The following is a 20873-nucleotide window of genomic DNA, read 5'->3' as shown; positions in this document are numbered from 1 at the left end:
TGTGAAGAATTGATGGAAGCTCTGGGCCTGGGATTGGGAGCCTTGATACCCGGGTACCACCTCCAGGGGATGTCGGTTGCCCTGGCAACAACCTTGGACCCTAGGCCTCCTCCGTGAAACAAGGTGTGTGCATGGGATGGGGGGGCAAACTCCGACGACTTCTCCTTTACCCAGTACCGTGTCCCTAGTCCCTAGGCTCTATCACTTGGCATGCGGTATACATTTGCTGGAAGAATCAAAGAGTCGACTCTGGTCATTACCAACAGCATAGGAATTCCGACGGGCGAGCCCCACCCTGGGTCCAACCCTGCACACACTGGCTTACCTGGCGCCTGAGAGGCCTCTGAGCCAGAGGGGAGCGGCCAGGTGGGGGTAGTTTAGGGATGGTGCCCCAGGTGGGGGCCCCATGAGGCTGGAGCAGATAGTGCCCATCTTTGGGAAGCTGTAGGATGCAGCTGGTGTCTGCTGGTTGGGAGTGAACGGACAAGACGGAGCCTGTAGGGAAGGGACACGGAAGGGTGAGTGAGTAGAGATTGTCTTTGATGCTTCCCCTCAGGTCTTCCTTTCCATCGGGTCTTTCCCCTCACTGCCCTGGGATGAAAGCTACTTCCTCCAGTCTGGGTATCTCCCTTTAGCTTAGGGTTTCTTCAAAAGAAGAAGACACTGTTTTTGTTGGTCTTAGGCAAGGTTGGCTCTCCTTGTGTGAGCTAAGCTGTTTCACCCCAGCCTTGGTACCTGACTGGGCTTTGGGGAGCCCCCAGCCCCTGTGTCCTAGGGATCTCTCAGCAGTGCTCCCATTGCGGCACATGTAGCTGTCATTGGGCAGAGAGTGCGTCCGGCTGACACCAGACTTCCTCACAGTCAGCAGGTCTGGTCCTAGGGGGACTGGCACCTCCTCGGGGTGGGGTACCATCTGCAAAAGGATCAGGGGATGGGGTGAGGAGTGTGCAGATGGCGTTGGTAGCTGAGGAAAAGCTAGACAGCGGGGAACTAAGCCCCACCTACCCACACCCACCTCCACACCCTCCTAGGCCAAGGTAATGGGTATGAGCATGGTAGGAAATGGGAAGGCATACAATGAGTCTCTGCAGACAAGGAGGAAGGAGTGGAAAGGCCCCACCCCGAGAGCATGCCTACAGGATCACCCGTGAGCCTCTGGGCTGGGGATGGTGGAGAACGAGGAGGGGTGAGCGAAGAGAGAGCAGCCCCCAGCACTGCATGTGATCTCCTTAGAGAGTCAGAAAGTTACCCCAGAGATCAACAGGGGACAGGCCTGAGCTAGATCCACACGGATTAAGTAACAGGTAAACACAAGGGGCATGTCCCACACTAGTCTGAGGATCTACTTTAACCACACAGAGACTCTAGAGGGTAGCAAGTCCCGGGCACTGGGAACTCAGTACTCCCTCAGGGGACAGGCTGAGGTGGGAGTGGGTCTGGGAAACCTGTTTTAAAGAAAGGCAGTGATCAGCCCTGGATCCCGGAATAGGAAACCAAGGACAGAAACCAACGGTTTCTCTCCCTCTTTAGAATTCCTTTCCCTAGGCTACTCCATCTCGGGGATGGCTGCAAAGCCCCTCCCCGCCCATGGGCTCAGCTAGTCTCAGTCCCAGCAAGATGGCTGTGCTGAATAGAGTCTGAATCTTGTCTTCCCAACCCCAGAACCCACTCCTTCCAACCAGCCACACCCTCTAGAGCCCCTCCCAGACTTTGATCAAGAGCCTGCCTCAGCTGGCCCAGCTCTCACACCAGAAGGCAATCTGTGAGAGGAGGGGGGCTGCTCACTGTTGGGGGAGGGGGTAAGGGAAACTGAGGAAGGGTATAAAGGTCAAAGTACCAAAGCCCCCAGAGCCTGTTGAGGACTGGACACAAGGACACACAGGGACAGCCAAAGGAAACAGGAAGACTCCCCGGGGAAAGGCATGGTGGTGACAGCAAAGATATGGGTCTCACCCAGGACACTAGTGAGTCTCACGAGAGAGAGGCAGGAGGAGGGAGCAGGGAGGGAGGGTTGGCTGGTACAGGGCTCCAAACACAGAAGCTGGCTTCCAAGCCACTTCTGTTTTAGGCTGTCATTCCTAGAATAACCCTGTCACCACGGCTGCTCATGTGACCCCTCTGAGCAGGGTCTTAGTTTTCTCTTATCTAATTCCTTTATCCACCAAAGGGTAAAAGGAAAAATTCACGCCAGCAAGGGCTAGGGCACTTGGTGCCTACAAGTGAACGCCTCTGGGCAGGACCCAGAGTGGGAGGAAGATATGGAGCCCTGCGGCCAGCCGAGCCCAGGCTGAGGGAGCGGCAAGGGATGTATGTGTGCATGTACATTGCTCTCCAGGGCACTAAGTAAGAGTGTGTGAGTGTCATCAGGCAAAGAGTCATCCGTCAGAGCTAGAGAGCAGGACGGTTCAGACACAATCTCTGACGTCAGAGACAGAGCCTCCATCTCAGCTAGAGGGATCTAGACAGGAGAGAGATGAGCAGGCATGAGAAACCAGGACACACACTCGGGCACACTCGCAGCCCCCCACTTCCCCTTTGCACAAAGCTGGGAAGAAGGCATCCCGTTTCACTCCCCACCCCTCGCCCAATATACCCACGGCCCCTCCCCTCTCCCACTCCAACCCCCTGTGCTGATCAGAGAGTCTGCGGCAGGCACCAAAGAGACAGAGCAAACACTGGCAAAGCAGAGAGACCAAGAGACGCAGAAACACATTCTAAAGATACCCCGGGCATCTTAGCAGCCCCCTCCCACACTACCAGCACCCAGGGAGAGAGCAGAGGAGAGGGCTTCCACCCTCATAAAGATGATACTAAACAAACAAAATAAAAAGGAGAAAGGCCAGCAAAGCCCCGTCTCCTCTCTGCAGACAGAGCGGCATGGCAGCGGGGGGTGGGGGGGGCACGCTGGGGACAATGCCACCAGTCTGACGGCTGTTTTCTGCCTATTCTCTTCGCTTCCAAAAGCCTAGCAGGACTTGGCCTGCCCCCAGATTCTGGCTTCTCCCCTCATGGGCCCTCCTCCGCCTGCCTTGCAGCCTGCTCCCCCTTCTCCAATGTGGGCCTTAAGAAGCGCTCTCCCAGCTAGTGTGAAGGGGGCGCACTTGGGCCACCACATCATCTAGCTGGCTCACCTAGGAGCTTCTCCTAGGGGGTGAGTGGCATTTGGGTGGGCTGTTCTGATCACTGTCCTATCCCATCTCCCCTCCCTCCACCTTTCCGGTGAGCTTAGCTTAGAATGGGGGAGCCTGGGGAAGAGACTAGCTAGATTCCCTTTCTAGGTCATTGCTAGGTCTGAGACTGAATTCTAACAAGAAGCACGGGTCTTTACCATGTGAAAACCACTGTCGATTGCCTACCAGGCTAAAGACTGCCTAGGAACCTGTGAGCCCACCCCTTCTCCCAGCAGGTTGTGTGTCCACTAGGCTTCAGCTGTAGTCCATACCCCTGACCTGGGGTGGGGGTAGGGTATTGAAGGAGTATTTAGTGGGGGAGGAGAGCAGAGCTGGAGGGACCAAGAAGGCAACAGCTCAGGGTAAGCTGCGCCTAGGAAAGGAAGAGCACCCTAGGAGCTCTGGGAAGGGATTTGCATTTGGCGAGGAAACCAAGTCCTACTTCACGTCTATGTCCCAGAATTCACTTCTATTCCCTCAGAATAGGGAAACTGCCTATGACAGCCCTCATCACGTCCAGTGGACTTTGTGATTACAAGGCTACCAGAGGAGTGTGGATGAGTACTGCACACAACAATCAGACTAGCTAAAACATGTCCTTCTGTGGGTCCCATGGCCACTTGCACTAACCTCACGGGATCTTCTTACCTAGACCTGATACCTAGCTTCCTTTACCCCTCAAATCCCACTGCCCTATCTCTGCTCTCTTCCAGCATCTTTCTTATGAATCTCTCCAAGCTCCTCCTCCATCCTCTCTCTCCCCTGATGGGGTGATTTTCCTACTTCCTAGAGCCTGGACAACCCTCCCCACTGCCTACTGCCAGCTGCAGTGTTCAACTACCTGGCCCTACAGCTTCTCTTTCTCTAGGTACTCGGTGGGCAGGCCACGCCCCCAGCCACCCCAGAAGCACAGCACAGCATGGCACAACTCGGCAGGGTCAGAGGAAGGAGCACGTGACAGGGCACAGTAACCTGTGGGTCGGAGTCGCCCGGGCTTGGGGCGGAAGGGAAGGCAGAGGGCTGGCCCCCTGGGCCTGCCAGCTCGTCCATCAGCTTCAGCTCCCCGTCCAGGGAGCCCTGGATCAGCAGGGAGATGGTGTCAAACAGCTGTCTGTCCTGGGAGGACCAGCCCATAAGGGGAGCCGGAGAGCCAGGGGAGCAGGGGTCAGAGGGGGAACAATAAGTATCAGGGTGGGGGGGGATTGGAAAGGGGTGGGAAGAGTAGAAGTGGAACCCATGTCTCACACACACACACACACACACACACACACACACACAAACACACACACAAATACACACACACACAAATACACACACACACACACACACAAATACACACACATATACAAACACACAGCAACAGGGAGATGAGAGAGGAGCATGGGGAAGGTGCAGGAGGAAGGAGAGGTGGGGGATGGGAATAGTCAGTGTCCACAGGGGAGAGGGAACAATAAAGAGGAGAAGAAGGGGAGATGGGAGAGAGTCAGGAAGGTAAGAGAGCACGTAGGAAAGAGGTAAGGGTAAAAAAGAAACATGAAGGAAACAGAGAACTTAGCCTTGAACCTAGGAGCCTTGAAGGGGAAGCCACACCAGGCTAGAGGAGCTAGGAAGACTGCCACGGCTTTGCTAGAGGGTGGCCAGCAGTATAGTATACAGAGAATATGGCAGTCATTCTGGGGAGGAGCACTTGGCAGCTAGCCCCTCAACATGGAGGTAAGAGGGGCAAGGAGCATGGAGGAGAAGCCCTGGGGCCTGCTGGGCTCCTATATGTCCCCACCGAGCTGCTGTTTGCCCTGCCCTCCCTGTCCCTCTCCTGCCCTTTGGAAGGGGTGCAGTTGCTCACCGTGGGGTGCTCAAGGGAGAAGCCCGAGGCTGCTCCAATGTGGGCAGTGGTGTGTGGAGCCCCAGGCTTAGGGCTGTCAGGACTGTTGACACCCTCCACCCCGGGCCAGAGGAAGGGGCTGCCCAGCGGGGAGTGGGGCTGCGGGCTGAGCGTCTTCATCTCCAGCTCCAGCTCGGCCTCGAGCTCGGCCTCCTCCTTGGCCTCTTTGTTACTTTCTTCTAGGTGCTTCATCAGCACAGCTATGACCACGTTGACCAGCACAAACTGGGCCGTCAGCACAAAGGACACGAAGTAGATAGGGGAGATGACAGTGTTGTAGCAGGTGGACTCCTGGTCACAGTCCCGGAGGGTGTCCTGTGGGAGGTGTGGAGGGCAGAGGCGTGAGGGTGGGGAAGGCAGCCCGTGGAGCTATCGTGGGATATCAGAGTCCTGAAGGAGAAGGCCCTGGGTGAGAAGGGACATCAGTGTCCTGGTGCTGTGAAGGATGAGTGAATCAGAGCACGTCCTAAGGAAAGAGCCCAGAGTGTTCTGACACGGGCGACAATGGCTTTTATTCATGGCCAATACATCCTCTCCAAGACTCTTACATCAGAGGCTAGGTGTCCCCCCTGTTGTTCCAGCAGCCCCGAGAGGGGTCCCCGTCCTCCAGGTTCTCACCTTCATAATACCATTCCAGTTGTCACCAGTGGAGACTCGGAAGAGGGTCAGAAAGGCCATACCAAAGTTCCTAAAGGTGGCATGCCGACCCAAGCCCTCACAAGGGTGTGTCTCATCACACTCTGGGGGAAGAAGGGAAGGGGGGGGAACCATGTCAGTCTCACGATCCCTCTGGCTCTCCACCCCTGCCTCCTCCACCGCCCCTAAACCTCAACTCACCCAGGTCTCCAAAGAGCTCCACGCCCAGAGCTGCAAAGATGAAAAACAACAACATGAAGAGAAGTCCCAGGTTCCCCACCTGGAGAAGAGGAAAAGACACGGAAAAGACGCTGCTGGCTCTCCAGCCAGCTTCCCTGAGGTCCCTGCCCTTCTGCCCACCCCACCTCCCAGCTACCTGGGGCAGGGCCTGCATCACCGTGTCCAGCAGTGCCCGCATGCCCACAGCCATCTTCAACAGCTTCAGAACTGCAGAACAGGACAGTGTTGTGAGCTGGCCCCGCCGGGTCCCCCATCACGTAGCTGGGAGAGCCAGGCTGGGCTGGAACTGGTGGGATGGCTCACCCATATCCCAGCCCACTCATGCTGGGCAAGCCTTTAATACACAGGCTGGGAGAAAGGCCCTGGAAACCCAGAGCCATCCTCATAGCCATCTGGTTCTCCATCTCCCTGTGCAAGCCGATCACCAGGGGAAGGCAGGCACGAGTGCTGGACCTACCTCGAGCAATGCGGAGCACCCTCATGATACGGATGATGGTGGGGTTGATGGGCAGCGAAGCATTGACCTCAATCTCCTCCAGTGTGATGCCCATGATGGACAGAAGCACAATAGCCAGGTCCAGCTGGTTCCACCTGGAAAATCGGGAATGCAGCTCCCTGAGTGGGGGAAGGGAGCATGGGGGACAGCACTATGGTGGCACAAGAAAATTAGCTCTGGGAAGGGCCTGTGCTTTTCATTTCTAATCATTATCCCTGCCCCCTCCCCCCGGTAGGGTATTTTGCTACATTTCTCAAACTGAACTCGAACTCTTGTCCTGTCTGAGCCTTGCAGCATGCAGAGACTCCAAGCACGAGCCATCAAGGCGCCTGGCCTCATCTGTCTTTGCTTTCGGTGTTTATCTGTTCACTTTGAGCAGAGTGCTGTTCTAAGAGCTTTATATCCATATCACAACTCTGACATGGACAGGGTAGCATTCATTTCGCAGACGAGGGAACCGAGGCACTCCCAAAGTCACCGGTCACTAAGTGACTAGGATTCCAATCCAGTAGGCAGAGCAGCTCCAAGCCGGACCCTGTGGCATTACTGCCATCCGAGGCTATGGTGATTTCTTGCTGCCAAAGCTCTCTAAGCCCTTCCTTGTCAGACCCCGAATCCCTCCCATCCCGTCAGCCCTGGCTCCGTGACCACCGTGACCACCGTCACCCTCGGTTCCAGGGTGGCAGCTGGACTCCCAGAGTTAAGCTAGGTCTTCAGGTTCAAAGGCAGCCTGGCTGGTTCCCCCAGGAGACGCATCTCTACTTACTCTCTACTCTCCCAGGCCTCTCTCTGCTCTTACCTGTCCTGGAAGAAACGGCGGAAGCCAAAGGCCACAAGTTTGAAAACTGACTCAAAGACAAAGATGACGGTGAAGATGTAATTGCAGATCTTCAGAGCCTCGTCCAGGATCTGGCAGGGGTGGGGGCCAGAGGCAGGGTTTCCTTAGGCCCAAGGCTGAAGCCCGCCCCACCCCTCCATCACAATACCTCCCAGAGCCGGGAAGTAAGGTGAAGCTGAGGGAGCCTGTTTTCCCCCTTTCCTACCATGACGGCTGACCCCTGGCCACTATCCCATGACTATTCAAACATGGCGTCTCACTTCTCCTTGAGACACACAGGAGAATGTGCCAGAAGGCACAGGACACTAAGACTGGAAGAAGGCTTGTCCATGATCAGGTCAGCCTCCGCCCTGTGCAGATGGAGACTGTCGGGGAAGGTGGATGAGAGGGATGACTGGAAACAGATGAGTCTGGGGGGGGGGGCTGAGAATTTACTAGAATCTGAGGCTCGAAGGGCAAGCAAACATCAGTCTGTTTTCTTCACCTTCCAAGGCCCAGAGCCACACATGCTAGATGCTCAGTAAAAATGTACTCGTTCCCCACTTCCTAGCCAACTAACCTACCGAGACTTAGTGTCCTTCTGTTCAAAACAAATGTGATACCCACCTCTAAAGACATGGCGGCAGGTACAAGGACCCATGTAGCTATACTTGCCTGGCACCCAGAGGCTATACCTCTCACCTGGGGCTGCTGGTAATGTTCCATGGCCATAGTGACCACGTTCAGCCCGATGACACCAGTGATGAAGAGGTCCAGGTAGTGGCTGGTACACAGGTGGTGGACAAGGAGCCGGAATCGCGAGTAGTCAGAGTAGTAGGGCTTGCACTGGGCTTCTGGTGGGGGCAGGAAAGAGAGTAGAGCAAACATCAGGCACTATCCCCTGCACCCCTCCACCCGCAGCCCCTCCCAGCTGCCAGCCTCTACACCAGTGCTGAAACATTCCGGGTCACCAGCATCCCAATCCCCACCCCCCACACACACCCCCACCCCCGCTGCCCTATGCAGGGGCTGGCTGTTTTGGCCTGTCCCCTGTCAAGCATCTGTTCTACTGCCTGCAGTCAGGGTGGGATGGGACAGAGGCATGCAAAGCCCCTCCTCCACATTAGACACTGGGTGAGCCCACATTCTCGGGCAACCTCTAAATCACACCAGCCCCTTACGACCTTTGATTCCATGTTCAGCAGCAAAGTGGATCAATAAGATGAAAGGCCCCATCTAATCGGGCTCACAGGGAGCTCCAGCTACGGAGGCGAAGGTTCCAAAGCCTTCTCCAGGCTCAGCCCCTAGGGCCGCCGAAGGGATTACACAGAGCCCGGATTTGCGATAGGACCGGAGATTGGAAATTGGACATCTTGGCTGCCTGCTGACCTACCACAGAGCCTACAGAGGACAGTGCCCCAGACTTCCCACAGCTTCGTGTGGGGAGGGTAGAGGCGGAGGGCCAGGTCTCTCCCCTGTCCCAGACTCAAACTAGGAGGGTGGCACCCACAGACTCACCCAGTTTCTAATGAGTACCCAGCCTACCCTGGGTATCGGGGCGGCCTGACACTGCAGGCTGGGCTGGAAGCGCTGTCTGAGATCTGTCATAGGCATAGTGTTTTTCTTGTAGTTAGCCCACCACTAAGAAAAGTCACAGTACCAGAAGGTAGTCCTGCCAAACAGGCAAGAGAAATCTGGGGGCAGATTTCAGGGGACCCTCCTTTAGGTGCTGGAGTAAGGGCCAGGCTAAGGTGAAGACACGCTATCTGGAAATATGCCAACAGATTGGTCTCAGAGAAAGCTGCACGGAGAAAAGAGAACCCTCACCGGGAAATTGTGGGCAGCCTCAGGTCCCAGACAGCCCTTCCCTCTTAGTAGGTCTTTGCAGAAGCCAGCGAGGGAGGCCTACAGCCTCTGAGGACCATGCCGGGGACCAACTGGCCCAGGGGTGACAGAAAGCTTTGGGCCCAGGCCAGCTCAAATACAACTATCTTTTCCCATGCAGAGGATTCCTTCAAAGAGAGGTAAACTGAGGCAGGGACTGGCCTGGGGGGGGTGAGTCCCCACCAAAAGCCAAAGGAAGAAGAGTGCCCAGAAATGGCGGGTTTGGCTTTGCAGCTAATCTGCAAGCCCACCTACCCCTCTCCACATCGGCCTTGAGGTGTGGATAACCAGGGCACAGAGGCAACAGGGCCAGGTGCACCTCAGAGGTGCCTGAGGTCATCGCTTTGTTTTCAGAGAGGGCCAGCCAAGTGTGGCTTTGTTTGCTCAGGTGGCCTTCCTGACACCCAAGAATATGGGGAGTAGAGAGGCCAGAGGCAAGGGATGCCATGAGCCCACAGGTCATCCACACCCGATGGTGGAGGGTGGCTAGGCCAGCCAAGGCCTCTTCCTTCCTTCCTTCCTTCAGTACCATGAGAACCAGAGGGCGCTAGTCGCCCTGTTTTGCCTCAGCAGCCGGAACTCTTTCTCTGCATTAATCTCCATAAATGCCGAGAACACCCGATCCCATTATGCTAAAATATGAATGGAGAATTAACTAAAATGTTTGAATGCAATTAGGTTAGAAGAAGCAGCTCCTTATTAGCCCCGTTATTAGTTGAGACAATGTTGAGAGGAGGCTGGAAGGGAGAAGCCCCTCGTTCCCCCAGCCCCCAACCCCCCTTATCCCAACCTGACTACTGTGGGCACATCAGGGCCAAATAGAGGTTATCACCATGGACTCTGCCTTCCAGCCTTGCTTCAGGAGTCTGAGTGATGGTGGTGGGGTTCGTATTCAGCCAGGGACCCTCCAGGCAACTCAGAGGAGCGGGGAGGCATGGCTGAGGCAGGGCATCTGTTTGGAGCTCCAGGTCCCAAATATCCTTCTAACTACAGCCCCCAGCCCAGATCAAAGGCATCAAGGCATCAAGGAAACCCTCCATTAGAAACACAGGTCCAAAGGGCACCAAATCAACTAGAGAGGCCAGAGAGACCCAGAAAGCCCGTGGCCCAGCACCAGAATGAGACAGCAAGACTCCAGCCTGATCACCCCTTTCTAGTAGTATCAGCTGCCTTTGGTAGGGTAGAGCTCGGAGTGAGACAGTAGGGGAAGGGCCCCAGGCCCCTAGGGAGGCCCAGGGACAAATGAGGAGAGCTGGAGGGGCCTGCGGATGAGGGCAACAGGCACAATGAGTTAGCAGAGGTCACAGGGAGCCCAAGGCACAGCCAGGGCAGAAGGTTCCCAAGAGAAAAATGGTAGGAAATCGGCTTTTAGCAGTGTTAGAGGCTCCCACAGCAAAAGCTATGCTGCCTTGGATCCTCCTGGCCTGGTTGGGGGGAGAGGGGGGCAGAGGGGGTTAGTGGAGATGGAGGTCAGAGATGACTGAGGGAGTGAAGCTGGTGCTAGAGGTCAAGTGTCACAGGACTGGTCTTGTCACCTAGCAGCCCCAATCTCCCCCTTCAGACCTAAGCATTTAGGCCCAGTGTCTCTCCCTAATCCAACTTTTCCCTTTTCCCTGGGCCAGGTGATGCCTCCTGCTGGCCACAGAAGGGTGGACGAAGGTGTGTTAGCAGGAAGTGGTGTCTACACATTTGACTCCTAGAAAACCCAGATGAGAGACTTGGCTTCCTGCCTGTCACCATGGGAGGTAGACTGGCATACTAGTAACCAAGCCTCTGGGAGTCTATTAGAAATTCAGGACCAAGACCCCTGTGGGAGACCTTTAGGGTGAGTCCCAGGATGTCTTGTCCTGTCTGTCCATGTAAGTCTTACTCACAGTTTGACAAGCTCTGGTATAGACCCTAATGAACTCCAGGCTCTGAGAGGAGGGGTGAAAGATGTTTTGAGGACCTGCTTAGAGTCTGGGTCATTGTTACAACCTAAGAGAAGAATACATGTGCCAGCAGGAGCAGGCCAGGTGTCCCTGGGTAAAAGTACAGGATGAGAATGGCCAGTGTGTGCTGTGGCATAGGTATTATGTGCCTATACGTGCATAGTCCCTGGGTGGAGGAGCCTCGGTGGGCCAGCCATGTGTTTGGGTAGTGTTTAGGGTTAAAGGTGAGGGTGTATATTCTTCAGTCTCCTCTCATATCGGCTGTTCAATACCTCAGAAGGGTTATGCTGAAGACAATTTTCTCCCACCTTTCCCTCATCCCCTACCATGTCAGAAATTTGGAAAACAGTCCAACACAGACACAGGGATACTAGCAACAGAGACACAAACCAGCCAGAGACTCCTGAGACCCCAGAGAGATGCTACTCAATGTCAAATGCCGTAGCTCAGGACCGTGGCAATAGATGAGGGTCGGTAGGCTCAGAGCGCTCCTTGCGTGAGTCTCTGAGCCCTCACAGGCCCAACATCCATCCCCTCAGGATGGCGCCTGCCTGAATTGGGCAGTGAGGAATGGTCCAGTCAGAGGTTCCCAGGCTGAAACCCCAAGCCTTCCACAGCTGAGAAAGCAGCCCTGTGGAAGGCCTTTCATTCTTAATAAAATTTCTCAAGGCTTAAAAGAAATTATACATTTGCTCATGTAAAGACATCCCCCCCCAACCGCAGACAAATGACAGCACAGTTTCTCTTCAGCGTCAGTTAGAGTGTGACCTTCTGCAGCTCAGAAGCTCTGATCAGCAATTAAATGTGCTTTTGATTAGTAAAAAATTGGGAAGCACAACCGTTCCCCCGACATTCCACTTCAAGTCTTCCAAACTGCAGGAGGAGGCCAGAAGGGGGATCCTGGGATAAACAGCCTGGAAACCACCAGGTAGGGATGTCAGGGGATGGGATGGGCCCCACAGCCCTGCCATAGACTTTGATCCTCCCAGCCTCCGTCTGGGGAGCAGTGTAAGGGGACTAGGAGACAGAGTGAGGCACAGGGCCAGGGGCAGGCACAGGGAAGTCTACTCAGAGACGCACAGCTTTGGGAGGTAAGGACTCAACTTGTCCTCAAGTCTCTGGCTTTTGGGGTGAGGAGCTTGGAGCTAACTCGGTCTTTCAATTCCCAGTTTCTGCCGTTCTGCTGTTTGCAGTGGTGACGTGGCCCCTGTGATGACTATTAATGAGTTGGTTCAATTATTCATTGCTACGTTGGTAAAACAAATCCTTCCCCTCGCTGCCCCTCTCATCCTTTCCCTTGGATCAAAGACTCCCTCTCCCTCAGACTAGAGAAGGCAGAGGGATTTGCAGCTTAAGCTAATGGTGAGGGACAGGGGAACAGGGAAGAGGCCCCAAGACAGCAGAAGCCTAGGACCTTTGTAAAAGACCTCCAAGAACTGTTGATCCAGAGGGCGACAGGCCCACCTCACCTCCACACAACTTATCATGGAGCCTATGGGGGGTAGGGGTGCGACGCAGACTCAACACTTTAGGCCCTGCCTTCTTGGGGGTGGGGGCCCGAGGACCCTCAGCCCTTCGCCCCTAGAGGATAGAACCACTGAGCCATGGAGAGGGAGCAAAGAACACGTCCCCCACACGCATGAACCCACACCCCAGACGCAGTACCTGACGCAGCGCTGGCTGAGCTGCCGGAAGCAATTACATCGTCCAACATTAGATCTAAAAGAACGAAACACGACATTGGTCATTGACCGGACCAGGCGCGCTGGGCAGGGCCCCTCAGCAGCTCGCTCCCCCTCAGTTCCAACCCTCACTCTGCCTACACATGGGATGTGTTGAGTGTTAGCGGCTGGTTCTCAATGCCCAAGCACAGATTTGGGGCACCCAAAGAAGACAAATGTTTCAGCCAACTCGCCAGGGCCACAGGGGAAGGAAGGTACTGGAAGGGGGACAGGCAGACTGTCATCGGAACAGATGTCCATTCCTACCCCCGCTGTGGTTTCAGCTGCACCTGAGTAGCTACAGACCCCAGAAGAGGAGCCAGCTGGTTGGGCAGGGGCCACAGTGCCTCCTGCACAAAAAAAGGCATGTGCGCATGCCCCGTTGAGACTGCTCACTGCAGAGGGTACGCGGTGGGTGGAGCAGAAGTGGGTGCGTGGCCCTGGAGACAGGGTACCTGCTCAGCCATAGAGTCTAAGGGAAGCCAAAACCAGACCCCAACCCAGAGCTGGGAAGAGGCGAGGCCTACGGAAGGCAAGGTGTGCCCGTGGGAGGCAGAGAGCTGCACCTGCTCATGGCCACCTGGGGGCCAGCGTCCCCCTCCACATCCTCCTGGAGCAGCTCTGGCCCAGTCCCACTGTGACTCCTCCGCACTCTTCCCATCCTCCAAGCACCTGCCACAGGCAAGCGGGAGAGGCAGCCAAGGGAGACACGGAGCCCCCAACTCATTGGGTGGTACTCACGTTTCCACACACCCAGGGGAAACTCAGAGCCAGCACACATCCGATCGGCGGAAGGCAGACGGTTTGTGAGCGGGCGGAGAGGAGGGAAACCCACAGACCAAACAGGGAGAGACACAGGGAGACACACGAAGGCTTTGAAACCCACACAGACTAGATAGATACGTGGAGGGACGTGGGCTGTGACTGAGAGAGGCACGGAGATGACAGAGCAACCAGACAGACAGGAACTCCCGAACGAGTGGGAGCCAGGTGCACACACATCTGCACACATGCCAGAAACAAAGCAGCGACTGCGCTGCTCTCTTCTCTTCCCAGCTCTGTGTCTTTCCCGTGTGTCTCAGCCTGTCTCTGGCAAAGCCTGAAGGTGAGAGGCATGAAGCCGCACGCACTGTGTGCAAGGGATGCTGGGAGCATGGGTGAGGGCCTGGAGGGGTCTTGGGTCCCAGAGTGATAATTTGGTTTTCCTGTGAGTGTGAATCTTTACAGAGGCCTTTTCTCCCGTTGGGTTTTAGCTTTTTTAGACGGGGGTCTCACTGTTTAGCCCGAGCTGGCCTAAAACTCACTATATAGTCCAGGCTAGCTTTAAACCTTTGATCCCGCTGTTTCTGCTTTCTGCAAGCTCTGATTATATGTAGGCTTGTGCTACCACACTTAGGTTCTCCCTCTCTCCTTCCTTCTTTCCTTCCTTCCTTCATTCCTTCCTTCCTCTTTCTTTCCTTCTTTCTTTCCTTCCTTCCATCCTTCCTCTTTCTTTTCTTCCTTTCATCCTTTCTTTTCCTTCCTTTCCTTCTTTCTTTCTTTCCTTCCTTTCTCTTCCTTCCTTTCTTTCCTTCCTTTCTTTCTTTCCTTTCTTTCTTTCTTTCCTTCCTTCCTTCCATCCTTCCCTTCCTTCTCTCTTCCTTCCTTCCATCCATCCATCCTCTTTCTCTTTCTTTCTTTCTCTCTTTCTTTCTTTCTTTCTTTCTTTCTTTCTTTTCTTTCCTTTCTCTTCTTCAGCAAGAAACCATCAACCACCAGGGAGCCATGTAGCTTTGCTGGAGAAAGGGAAAAGGGTGTGGTTCTTAAGACCAATCTCAATTATTGCCTCTTTGTAGGTCGGCCTGAGCCCTGGCTGAGCAGCTATGGCCTCCGAGAAAGTTAGAGGTCAGAACACAGGCTAGATTGATCTGGGTCTGTACCTAGGCTAGTCCCTAAGTCACTGCACACACCAGTACTGGGAGGTGTGGGGTCAGGTCAGGTAGCTTTCCCTCCTTCGAGGGATGCTGAGATGCCGACTGTCCATTTCTACCTGGTATCCTCTGGGGAGTACGAGGCCGAGACCTAGGGAGCCTCCTGGGGGACAGCTCCTTCCCCATGGGGGCTAACCTGGTCTGCTTCATGCAGGCTCTAAAGGCGGACATGCTGTTGAGGGAAGGAGATGAGGGGGAGGGCAGGAGCACTTCTCCCAGCCCCAGACCCCAGCTCCTAACCCCCTGCAGTCGCAAGGCCAAGGTCAAGCATGACCCAGAGAGATGTGGAAAGACTACCGACCGGCCATCTGCTTCTCCTTACTCCTTCTCTTTTTCTCCAGCCTCCGTAGTCGCTTCTCCTCACGCCGCCGCGCCTCCTCCTCCTCCTGGTGCTGCCTGCACTTATGGAAGTTCTCCACCACCACGCCCACAAACATGTTCAGGACAAAGAAGGCCACGATGAGGAGGAAGGAGATGAAGTAGAGCAGCATCCAGGGGTTGTGGTTCATGATGGGCTGGTGGGGAGCAGGGAGACCATGTGGTCACATCAGCCCGATGGGGAGCCATCTCAGGTGCTGCTCACTTCGGCTGCACTGGTACAAACTGAGTTAGCTCCAGGGATCTGACAGGTAAGTGGCTGGAATGAGGTGGCATCAGGCAAAATTGGCTATTCTCTATCTAGCAGCTGGGTTTTTTGTTGTTGTTATTGTTCCGGCTGACTCCTGCCCTGAAGGAATGGGAGCCCAGTGTTCTCAATCCCTCAGACTTTTCATGCCACATTTAACAATTTTTAACTGTTCACCCATCATTTGGGGAGAAAAAAAAATCTTTAAAAAAAAAAGTGATTGCAGGTCTGCAGACACAGCCCGCAGTAAGCTGCAGCATGGTCTTCTGACCCACGCGGGCCTGGGTACACTCGGTAACCAGCCCAGGCCGAATGACCTGAAGCCAAAAAGAACCGTCCCCACCACCTTACCTGCTGGTCCACACCCACAGCATCCAGCCCATCATACATGATGTCAACCCAACCATCCTTGGAGGCCAGCACAAACAGGGACATCAGAGCCTGGGGGAGGGGGAGGAGACGAGAGGAGATAACAGACTCGTTGGAAACCTAGAGTACGTAGTCAAACTACCACCACACTCCATCAGAGCACCTCCTGACAGCAGCTTGGGGTCCCTACTCCAGGTCCCCAGGGAACACTCTGTCTCAGGAACCCCCGAGGTTGGTCAGATGCTAGGAGAGATGGCTAAGTCTCTGACCTCATCTAGACTGGGAAGATCCTAAGGCCCTAGGAGTCTAGAAACCAAAGCAACCTTGCAAGAACCAGCTACTTTGTTTTCCATTTGTAGTAATGGGGATTGAAGACCTCGAGTCCCCATGAATAGTAGGCAAGTACCATTCTGCACTACACTGCTATTTCACTGTCTACATACCCATTTCCACAACTCGGGAGGAAAAACATGAACCCTCATCAAGTAAGCACATACATATTTCATACATTATACATGTACAAACCCCAAGGAAACGGTAACATGGACCTATTCTCCAGATGGGAAAATGGAGCTCCCCTCGCCCCTGCACCCCACCTCAGCTGCCCATTGTCAGTGAACTGTCAGTGACATTGACAGGGTTCATAACCAAAGCAGCCTGCTCCCAACCTCACAAGCGCTCTACTGTGTGGCACTGTGACCCTGGGCCAGCCCCACCCCCTTCTATGATTCTCCATTCTTTCATCTTTGGAGAGCTTCAGGCCTCTGTGGTCAGCTCACTGGGGTGTGCAGGCACGCTAGCTCTGGGACACGGCGACAGTGAGCCAGTCTCTGTGGCTGCCCACCTTCAACTGTCTTGGAACACATTACTGGGGATGTATGTGTGTCCCCACCTTTAAGTTCCTCCCCGTCCCAAACATGTCCCTCACCTGGCCCAGGTTGTCAAAGTTGTACTTGTGCCGGACCCATCGGTAGCTGGCCTCAGCACAGTCGGATTTGTTAGTGATGTTCCTGGTGTCCTCACCCTGACACACGAAGAACTTCCCTTTGAAGAGCTGGGCACACACATGTGGGAGACAGAGAGTAAGCCCAGGGCTCCCAATCCCAGCCAAGCGCTGAGTCCGGAGAGGTGACTAGGATGCTGACCTCTGGTGTCAGCCAGAAACCCTGACAGGAAGCTCAGCTATAGGTACCCTCTTCCTGTTCCCAGAGAGAAGACAAGCTGGAAGGAGGGAGTTCGTCATTCCCCTTCTACCTAGTCAGGGAAGCTCCAGATGTGGGGCTCCCTTAGCCTACCCCAACTTCCTGGGTCAGACAGATGTGCTAGAGTGTGGGCTCCACAGTCTTTTAACAAGGATCCTGAGTGGTTCTGATGGATGCTCAAGTCTGAGGGCCACACCAAACAAGGCATTTAACTCTCATAATAATTATGAGACACAAGGATTATAAGCCCCACTTTAGAGAAAGAAAAACTGAGACTCAGAGGCTCACTAAGGCCATAGTTGGCAGAAAAGGTCTTAAATATGGGTCTGTCTAGAATGTTTACTATTGTTCCAGGACAGACCAGGCCATGACTGCTGCGGGGGTGGTAGGGAAGGGATCTGAAGGACAAGAGGATTTGGGAGCGGGGTGGGGGGTGAGGGAACCATTTAGGACAAGCCTAAACCCATGGGATTGAATTCAACAATGGCTCACTCTCCCAAGCCAAGGGAAGTGGGGAAGGGGTGGGCACTAGACCACATATGGGATGGGGGTTGGGCAGAGAGGCTCTGCACGGCTTTGGCAAATGTAGCCTGGTCCTTGAGGCTAGAGAATTTCTAGGAAACCAGGGAACAGCCCCTCCCCAGGGCATAGTGGGTATTCTAGAAGCAGGAGGAGGAAGGAGTGAGAGAGTAGCAGCAACCACCCAGGAGTTCCCACACTGCCCGGCAGCCAGATGTCTACCCTGCAGCTGGAGTGGGGACACTAGAAGACGAAGATGGGCCCGAGGGGCTCCCCAGTCCCTTGAGATGTCTGCTGAACCCTGCAGGCTGCTGCGGCTCTTTTCCCTCCAAAGCCAAGTTCCTGTGCTGGGCCCGAAGCCAGGTTTCCCAGGCAGCCCCCACTTCCTGCCTTGTCTGGGGTCTGCACCCGCCTGCCTGCCTGCCAGCACTCTGTTAACCTGGCCCAGCTGTCTGGGCTCTGGATCCCCAGGCCTGGCACTCAGCCCACCCTACTCAGAGAAGCAGAGAAGGGAGGAGATCCCAGAGCAGACCAAGATGTGTGATGAAGTACACAGCGCCACAGCACAGGGACAACAGACTGCAGTTACCAATGGACCTGAAGCGCCTGCAAAACTGGGTCCCTTAGAAAAGATTCCCCAACACCAAGCAGGCAAAGGGGTCTGAAGCCTACGCCCTGGAGGGAAGGGACACTCACTGTTTATTTTTATCTGGAACAAGGTGGCAGTAGCCTAACCCGGGGCCAAGAAGAGAGAGGAGTCTCCTAGGTCTTTCTCAGACATCCCCAGCAACCATTCCCGCCCCCTTCCCCCGCCCCTCACACCTGCACCCCGAGAATTCCAAAAATGATGAAGAAGGCACAGCAAATGACCACAATGTTGCCGATGGGTTTGAGGGATGACATCAGAGTCTCTACCACCAGCTTCAGTCCCTGGGCCCGGCTGATGACCCTGGAGAGCAGAGGGACCCACGGTGAACATTCAGACACGCCCATAGCCTTTGCCCTGCTAGGCCCCTCCCACTCCCTTAGCCCTTGCCCTGCTAGGCCCCTCCCACTCTCTTAGCCCTTGCCCTGCTTGGCCCCTCCCCCACCACCTTAGCTTGCTGTCGTTCCACACGGAAAAGCCCCTTTTTCACGGAGGCCCCACCGAGAGAACTTTCCCCCTTCTGTAGTCTCCAAGTAGGCACTTGCAGCTCCTACATCTCCCCTCCTCTCTCAGGCTGTCAAGTGTATTTCCTGATCAGGCTTGGAGTGGAGAGGGCTCGACACAAGGGAGGTATCACCCAGGGACACAGTGTGACAGGATGGGGGTGGTGACAACCAGGAGACAGTAGTAGGGGCGTGCCGAGAGGAACAAGCAAGAGGAGATGGATCTTTCCAGACCGAGAAGCAACTCTATTATTTTGGTATCATCCTTACTCAGGAGAAATTCTGAGTTAGGAGGCTGGGACTGCCTGACTAGAGAAGGTCTATCCCCTGCTAGGAGAAGTGTTAATAGCAGTGGGTAATCCCCGGAGGGGTGCAGAAAGTAAGGAAAGACAATAGGAGAATGTGTCATTCACAGGGAAGGCAAGAACATCACCCTGAGGGGACTCTATGGGAAAGCTTCCGTTGGAGACCACGCAGGCCCTATGAGCCATTATGTTGTGCTCCCAACAGAGCTAGTCAGAGCAGAGTCGGACGGGAAAGTGTATCACACTGGAAAGGGGTGCACAGAGCTGACAGTGGCTGTGCAACTTGGAAGGACATGACCGGAGCAGGAATGTTGTCTGGAGTGGATCACAGAACTATGAGGTCATAGCCAGGAGCTAGGGTATGCAGGGGATTTTGTTCCCTTCTGAGGGTGTTGGTTGTCAAAGGCATGTGGGGGCAGGGGAGCTCACCTGAGTGGACGCAGGGTCCGCAGCAGCCGCAGCACCCTCAGCATGCCAAGGATCTTGGTGCCGCTGTCAGAGACCATGGAGACCAGGATGTCGATGACGGAGATGAGCACCAGCAAGCCGTCCAGCACATTCCAGCTGCTGCGCAGGTAGGCCTGTTCCCCAAAGCACCAGCCCAGTGCCACCACCTGGGGACCACCACCACATCGTTGGCACTAGCCACTCTCCCATCAGTCCCCCAGACTCGCCTTCCACCCCGGCCAACCTTCCTACCCTCTACCAGTTCTATTTTCCCCACCCCCATCCCCCCACCCTGCCCATTACCTTCACTGTCATTTCAGCTAGAAAGACTGCCGTGAAGATGTAGTTGAGAGGGGAGAAGGAGGAGAGGGTCAGAGAGAGAGAGAGAGAGAGAGAGAGAGAGAGAGAGAGAGAGGCTGATCCACGGGTCAGACCTGCTCTGCATGATGTCAAAACAGCTTCAGATACCTGACACAGAAAGAGTTACTGTTCCCCACCCCTCCTCAGCCCCCTTCTCACAATACCATTTCTCACGCCTCACTTGAAAAGTTTTGCCCCCGCCCTGAGGAGAAGAACCTCTGCTATATGTTGTAGCTGTCTGAGTCCCCAGTTCCTTGATTTCTTTCTTGAAACTGGAGCAGGATTTAACTTGATCTCCAACCTGCCTGCCATTCTATCCAACTCACTTGCCTCCCTGCTGTGAGCCCCAGAAATGGTGCAGTAGGCAGGCTGAGGGACATGGGGACAGACTGTGCCACCCCAGGTACCATATTTATGCTGAGCATGGCGACCCATTGCCCTGGTACTTATGGGCTGAGGTCATCCCTGAGGGGTAGCCAGCAATATCGGACATGTGTGTGTGGACAGGAGGATGAAGGTACAAAGTTGGAGACAGAACCTGAGTGGAAAGGTGGAGAGACAATGTCAGGGTGCATGGGGTGGACACCAGCCCAGGAAGGAGGTCCCCAGTGCTGTCTCTTACCCACCCACCAAGTCCTGGTAGGTAGGCCCTTCCAATGGTTAGGCTTTCTCCAACTTCTCCTGAGCTGTCTGGAGACACCTTAATGTCTCAGCTTCAGCAGCTCTGACATCCAAATAAAGATGGGGGAAGCAAAGAGCGGGGGGACCTCTGACCACCTCCAGGCCATTGGTGCAGAGTGCCAAGAGGGGAGACAGGGCCATCCCTGACATCCTTCTAGAATCTGAACTGTTATTGGTGGGAGGGGCTCTGACGTCAGGCTGGGAGAGTCAGTACCTAGAACCAGGTGGGTCCATCCAAAGAACTGAGGCCCTGGGGAAGAATACTAATACTAAATAATAATGTCTAATTGTAAAACCTTTGGCTATGCTGTTCTCACACTGAAAGATTCACAGCCAAGCAGACACGACCAACATACTTCCTAACCTCCTAGGCTCCCCGAAAGACTAGTTGTTTGTGATTTGGTAGGATCTCAAGGAGCAAAGAGCAATTCTTCTACCCAGATCTGCATTACCCTTGGTGTGTGCATGA

At 54.8% G+C, this 20873-nt stretch overlaps 1 protein-coding gene across 13 annotated transcripts in view; it reads right to left on the bottom strand.

Moving 5' to 3' along the window:
- Cacna1g (calcium voltage-gated channel subunit alpha1 G) overlaps positions 1 to 20873 on the bottom strand; it is a 67941-nt gene that overhangs the window by 2283 nt on the left and 44785 nt on the right. For 3 of the 13 annotated variants that reach the window (XM_032913260.1, XM_032913264.1, XM_032913266.1), the window contains 17 exons: positions 19934 to 19944; positions 19667 to 19739; positions 19346 to 19530; positions 18285 to 18411; positions 16670 to 16795; positions 15724 to 15813; positions 15070 to 15262; positions 12722 to 12775; positions 7944 to 8095; positions 7224 to 7333; positions 6386 to 6519; positions 6065 to 6135; positions 5890 to 5968; positions 5671 to 5792; positions 5014 to 5367; positions 736 to 913; positions 326 to 495 (listed from right to left, as the gene is read on the bottom strand). In XM_032913260.1, coding sequence (XP_032769151.1) covers positions 326 to 495; positions 736 to 913; positions 5014 to 5367; positions 5671 to 5792; positions 5890 to 5968; positions 6065 to 6135; positions 6386 to 6519; positions 7224 to 7333; positions 7944 to 8095; positions 12722 to 12775; positions 15070 to 15262; positions 15724 to 15813; positions 16670 to 16795; positions 18285 to 18411; positions 19346 to 19530; positions 19667 to 19739; positions 19934 to 19944 — 2229 coding nt within the window. Of the gene's footprint in view, positions 1 to 325; positions 496 to 735; positions 914 to 2323; positions 2459 to 4142; positions 4287 to 5013; positions 5368 to 5670; positions 5793 to 5889; positions 5969 to 6064; positions 6136 to 6385; positions 6520 to 7223; positions 7334 to 7943; positions 8096 to 12721; positions 12776 to 15048; positions 15263 to 15723; positions 15814 to 16669; positions 16796 to 18284; positions 18412 to 19345; positions 19531 to 19666; positions 19740 to 19933; positions 19945 to 20873 lie in introns of all 13 variants that reach the window. The other 10 variants (XM_032913255.1, XM_032913256.1, XM_032913258.1 and 7 more) reach the window with 6 other exon arrangements.

Source organism: Rattus rattus, chromosome 9, assembly GCF_011064425.1.
Source record: "Rattus rattus isolate New Zealand chromosome 9, Rrattus_CSIRO_v1, whole genome shotgun sequence".
NCBI classification, from domain to species: Eukaryota; Metazoa; Chordata; class Mammalia; order Rodentia; family Muridae; genus Rattus; species Rattus rattus.
This window is presented reverse-complemented; position numbering and strand designations above follow the sequence as displayed.